The following is a 6,000-nucleotide window of genomic DNA, read 5'->3' as shown; positions in this document are numbered from 1 at the left end:
GCCGACGGGATGTATCCACGTGCCCAGAAGATTGCATTGAAAGGCATCCCAGCCATACAAAACTATGAAAGCCTGAGGCATTAAGTATGACGTATTGGCATGACTTGGCAGTCTTCCTTAAATGTGCTTGATTCCAAGCAGATGCAGCCAGGCGTTTTGAATCCACTTTCAGAACGAAGACGCATTTGTAGTTTGATGCTCAGAAGACTCTGACAATTTTACCAGGGATTTTCACTGCATGTATGCCAGAAGAAGATGAAGGTCGCTGCAGCAAAGCCGAGAGTGGAAGGGAGAGTGGTATATGGCACCAAAGGAATTACTGCTTGTCCATCAGAGGTATGGCTATGAATCAGTCCTACTGGGGCACTGAAGGCTATACCACTGTACAAACTGTGTTCAGAGTCGTGTCAAACCGCACGGCCTTCGCTTCTGTGGGTTTTAAGTTTGTATCATACATGGGGTTTTCAAATGAAGCTTGTCCATTGCTGTTTTCATGTCCGGCATAGCCATTGTACTGAACTTTGGGTCTTGTTCTAAAGTGAAAAGAAGGAACAAACAATTGGAATCCTGATTTCCTTAAAAGAAATGCAACGACTAAAATTCTTTGGGCGAGCTGACTCCTGAATGAGCACAGAGTAACACATGGAAGATTGTGTGCAATGACAGGGAACGGTGCACATATACGAGAGTTTATTTTTTTAAATCGGTGGTTGGCATTATAAACATGGGTTTAGAAAATGGAAGCAATCCCTAAAATTAAAGAATTATCTAGGCTTGCTAATAATAATGCTGGTAAAGTGGGAAGATGAAAAAGCTGGAGTCAGATAGATTATGGTTTCAATACCCATGTATGCTCTATATATTATGTGATTATATGACCTTGGGTTAGGTCACTTAACTTTCTAACTCTTCATAAAATAAGAATGTTGATCATCTTTTAGGCCTGCCAAGATTAAACAAAATTTCAAATATAAAGTTTTTAGTTCAATATCACTACTGATATTCATTGAATGTTAGCTATTTTTGCAATATACTTTTGTCTCTGGCGAGTTAGAAATGAGTCAATTATAGAAAATACATCAGATTCAACATATTAAACTATTATTTACATATTTTAAAAGAAAATCTCTGCATGCGATCCATGATTAGAGAATTAGAGGACATTTTTGATAGAAAAAAGCTAAAGATCATCTGATCTGGCCCACTCTCCCCCAGCCTTTTTTTCCCCCCAGAAAAAATTACATAAGAAAAACATGCCAGGTGGTAAAGACAGACCTTAAATGTGAATAACCACACTAGCAAAAACCCTTGATATTGGCTGTAAAGAAACTGTTTTAGTAATTGACTAGCAGGTTTTCCTAAGTTACAATATGTTCACTAAGGAAAAGAGAAATAAAAAGTGTGTGACCCTTGTAAAACTGGGTTCCTGTGAGCAGAAAAGCAGTTTGCTAGTGCCCTAGGAAATGGAGAGATCTTTGACGTTGAACTTGGAAAATGTTCCAGCAGCGAAAGTTAGTAAGTAAATTCAGTTAAATGTTAATGAAGCTAAGACTTGGCTAAAAACTTCATTTAGGCATCCAGGTCAGGAGTTGCCACTGTTCCCTCATTGAGAGGGAAGCACTAGATTAGATAAAACCAGTCTGCGCAGAAATAAATTTATGCAGAGGGATCCTGCGGAGAGCCTGGGTCAGGAACTCTGGCTTTGAATGGGAAAACAACTTCAAGCGTATAAGTCATGAAAGAAACTCAGAAATTAGCAAAAACAAGCTTTTATCAGGAGAAGTATAAAGTCAACTCATTAAGGAATTTTTATATCTGCAGATGGTAAGAAGCCACTGGAGAGGAAGCTAACAACTTTGGTGCTTTCCCTGGGCAGGTGGCAAGAACTCAGAAAAAAATGTATTCATGAAGCACCTGGGAAAATGGGCACCAAGGTTTCTTGCTTCTTTTAAAAAAGCCCCAGATTCCTCATTCGGTATAAAAGCAGAGAACTAAAAGACCATACAGACTTAGAAGTTTCAGCGGACTACTAGCTGCCCTTCTGATAGTCATGAGATTAGAAAATCTTCCTTCCTTTTCTAGACCCAATGCAAGCTTCTTAAATTCTGCTGCAACTTTGGGAAGGGTAGAAACACCAGTCTTGATGAGGTTAAATTTCCCACCAGCCAGAGGAGCCCTGGAGGCCCAGTGATTAAGAGCTTGGCTGCTAACCAAAAGGATGGCAGTTTGAATCCACCAGCCACTCCTTGGAAACCCTATGTGGCAGTTCTACTCTGTCCTACAGGGTCGCCATGAGTTGGAAAAACATGTAGTTCATATCAAACACATTATAAAAAAGCAAGATAAATGATATCTCCCATACATCTGGTTTTGTGGACTGAGATCTAGTTCTACCACATTACCTTTGCTGAGGCACCTAATTACTGGAAGTTTATAGAGAATGTTCTAAAGTTCGAAGAATCAAACTGTTGGTATATTAAACATATGCTCAATGCTATGCTGTCTTAAAATTAAAATATAATCAGAAGTCATATTTATGTGTAAGTACATCAACATGGAGCCCTGGTAGCACAGTGGTTAAGAGTTCAGCTGCTAACCAAATAAGGTCGGCAGTTCGAATCCACCAGCTGTTCCTTGGAAACCCTACGGGGCAGTTCTGCTCTGTCCTACAGGGTCTCTATGAGTCAGAATCTACTTGATGGCAATGAGTTTTGTGCGTGTGGGGGGGGGGGTGTATTAATTGTGTTAAATTATCTTTTTAAAGAAAAAGGAAAATGTTGAAAATAATTTTCTGAGACTCAAGTAAATGTTTGCATCATTCAGAGCCATAGGAAGGCAACATTCCTCTGGCAGTTGAGGGATGCTGTCTGTCTCCCTGGCAAGAGAGCTTGGGGCAAACGCAGCCTCAATGAGGCCATCACAGACTTCCCTGCTGGCAGGCAAAATGTCAAAGCTCAGGGAAAAACAACTTTAATTGACTAGATCCTGTCCTTGGGGTTATGGTGGATGCCAAAAAAAGGCAAAAGTGAATTTGGAGGAACTATAATTTCCTTCTATGTTTGCCTCTATATGGATAATATATTGCCCAGAACTTGCAAAAGAAGATATATTTTTTACTTCTATTTCTTCCTTTTTTTTTCTATTGTGCTTTAAGTGGAAGTTTCCAATTTAAGTCAGTTTCTCATACAAAACCTTATACACACATTGTTATGTGACCCTAGTTGTTCTCCCTACAGTGTGACGGCACACTCCTCTCCACCCTGTATTCCCTGTGCCCATTCAGCCTGCTCCTGTGCCCCTCTGCCTTCTCATCTCCCCTCCAGACAGGAGCTGCCCACTTGGTCTCATGTGTCTACTTGAGCTAAGAAGCACACTCCTCATCAGTATCACTTTATGTCTTATAGTTCAGACTAATCTTTGTCTGAAGAGTTGGCTTCTGGAATGGTTTTAGTTTTGGCCTAACAGAGAGTCCGGGGGCCATGTCCTCTGGGGTCCTTCAGCCTCAGTCAGACCATTAAGTCTGGTCTTTTTACCAGAATTTGAGTTCTGCACCCTACTCTTCTCCTGCTCCATCAGGGATTCTCTATTGTGTTCCCTGTCAGGGTAGTCATTGGTGGTAGCCGGGCACCATCTAGTTCTTTCAATCTCAGGCTGATGGAGTCTCTGGTTTATGTGCCCCTTTCTGTCTCTCGGGCTCATATTTTCATGCATCTTCGGTGTTCTTCATTCTCCTTTGTTCCAGGTGGGTTGAGACCAATTGATGCATCTTAGATGGCCACTTGCTAGCTTTTAAGACCCCAGACATCACTCACCGAAGTGGGATGCAGAACATTTTCTTAATAAACTTTGTTACGCCAGTTGACCTAGATGTCCCCTGAAACCATGCTCCCCAGACCCCCGCTCCTGCTACTCTGTCCCTTGAAGTGTTTCATTGTATTCAGGAAACTTCTTAGCTTTAGGTTTAGTCCAGATGTGCTGACTTCTCCTGTATACTTATATTTCTTTAAAAAGAAAATAATGACATTTTATTGGATAAGGTTGTGAAATATATTTCTACATTCACTAAATTTTAAGCTAACCCCAAGCAAATACTTGAGGATAAGACTTGCCAGACTTGTAAGCATAGAATCTTCTACTTCTCCCCCACTCAAAAATAAAATAAAAATACCATCTGAGGTTCTTTTGGCTGAGTTACATTTTTAAATTAAGAGCATTATTCATCATAGGAAAGTGGAGACTGAACCTCAGGCTAATATGTAACACTCTACATGTATTTTACATACAACATGTAATACAATGTGAATTTGAGGCAACTTTCTTGCTATTTTATACTTCAAAACAAGCACAAGGAAGCAAATATTTGAAGCAATTCCTGTGTCATTAAAAATCAACATCCTCATGTAAGACTTTCACCAGGAAAAAGTAAAAATATTTGCATTATATAAATAGACAACTGACATATTTGTTGTTGTTACCCATTGCCAATATCCGCTGGAGTTGATCCCAACCAATAGCGGCCATATAGGACAGAGCAGAATAGCTGCATTGGGTTTCCAAGGATTTTAATCTTTACGGAAGCAGACTGTCACGCCTTTCTCCCACAGAGTGGCTGGTAGGTTTGAACTGTTGACCTTTTGGTTAGCAGCCACGCACTTAACCATTACACCACCAGGCCTCCTTATTTCCATTGTGAATGTAAGTTGGCTTACATTCACAATGGGATCAAATCATTGTGATCTATAAGGTTTTCATTGACTTGACTAATTTTTGGAAATAGATCACCAGGCCTTTTTTCTTAGTCTGTCTTAGTCTGGAAATTCTGTTGAAATCTTTTCAGCATCCTAGCAAAAGCACAAGCCTCCACTGACAGACGTGTGGTAGCTTCACTGTGATGCACTGGCCAGGAATCTAGCCCAGGTCTCCCCCACGAAAGGTGGGAATTCTACCACTGAACCCCCATTGTCTTACATGACACTTTCACACACTTTAATCTCATTTAGGAATCCCTGGTTAGCACAAATGGTTAACTACATGGCAATGGGCAAACTCGGAAATGCATGGGGTTGCCATGAGTCAGAATGGACCGAATGGCCACAACTCTTTTTGCTTTTTCCTTGATTTTTTAATCTTATTTCAAGGAATCATAAGTTTTTAAGTTATTATTAGTTGAGAATATTATTTCAAATAGTATTTCATGGCAATCTGGCATATGCCAAGTTCCTACAGGTAATCCATATAGAGACAAAAACAAAGAATTTATAATTTCTCCAAATTCCTTTTTGCTTTGTCATCCAAGTTAACCTCAATGAAAAGACTTAGTTTATTATATTCTTTCCCCAAGCTTTGACATTGTGTAGCCAGTACCCATGCCCATACCTATGCCCGTTGCCGTTGAGTCAACTCCGACTCATAGCGACCCTACAGGACACAGTAGAGCTGCTCCACATGGTTTCTAAGGACTGGCTGGTGGATTTGAACTGCTGACCTTTTGGTTAGCAGCCGAGATCTTAACCACTGCATCACCAGGGCTCCTTGCAGCCAGTAGGGATATGCAAATTAATACCTATTCAGAGCACTTTTCTGAGAAATGGAACATGTTAACCGTGCTGCAGTGCAGTGAGTGACTTAATATGGCCCTTCTAGCCATTGTAACTCTCATCAAATTACTGGGTGGGACTATACAGATGAGGTGCTTATAGCCCACCATGGAGACTGGATAGATTGCTAACAATTTAAATAAGGTGCGTGGCACTCCTGTGGGAGTGAAACCATGCAAATAAGTTGTATAGAACCCTAAGGAGGGGATTGGTCAGTTTTGCTATTCCACTAGGCTAAAAGGGAGACAGAGGAAGAGAGAGAGAGGAGTTGTAACAGGAAGACAAGGAGAGACAGCGGTGCGGCAGTAGCAAGAGCAATAGGGGTGTGAGACAGAAGAAACCGGGAGCCCAGCACACGGAGGGGAGGGAGTAGTTGATGTTAGAGATGATGGAGTGACGTGGC

General features: G+C 40.9%; 1 protein-coding gene across 1 annotated transcript in view; it reads right to left on the bottom strand.

Moving 5' to 3' along the window:
* Window positions 1-373: 373 nt before the first annotated feature.
* The window catches only part of CSMD1 (CUB and Sushi multiple domains 1), a 2,087,969-nt gene continuing 2,082,342 nt past the window's right edge, over window positions 374-6,000 (bottom strand). Inside the window, exon 69 of the mRNA XM_049902971.1 lies at window positions 374-533. Coding sequence (XP_049758928.1) covers window positions 374-533 — 160 coding nt within the window. The remainder of the gene's footprint in view (window positions 534-6,000) is intronic.

Source organism: Elephas maximus, chromosome 12, assembly GCF_024166365.1.
Source record: "Elephas maximus indicus isolate mEleMax1 chromosome 12, mEleMax1 primary haplotype, whole genome shotgun sequence".
NCBI classification, from domain to species: Eukaryota; Metazoa; Chordata; class Mammalia; order Proboscidea; family Elephantidae; genus Elephas; species Elephas maximus.
This window is presented reverse-complemented; position numbering and strand designations above follow the sequence as displayed.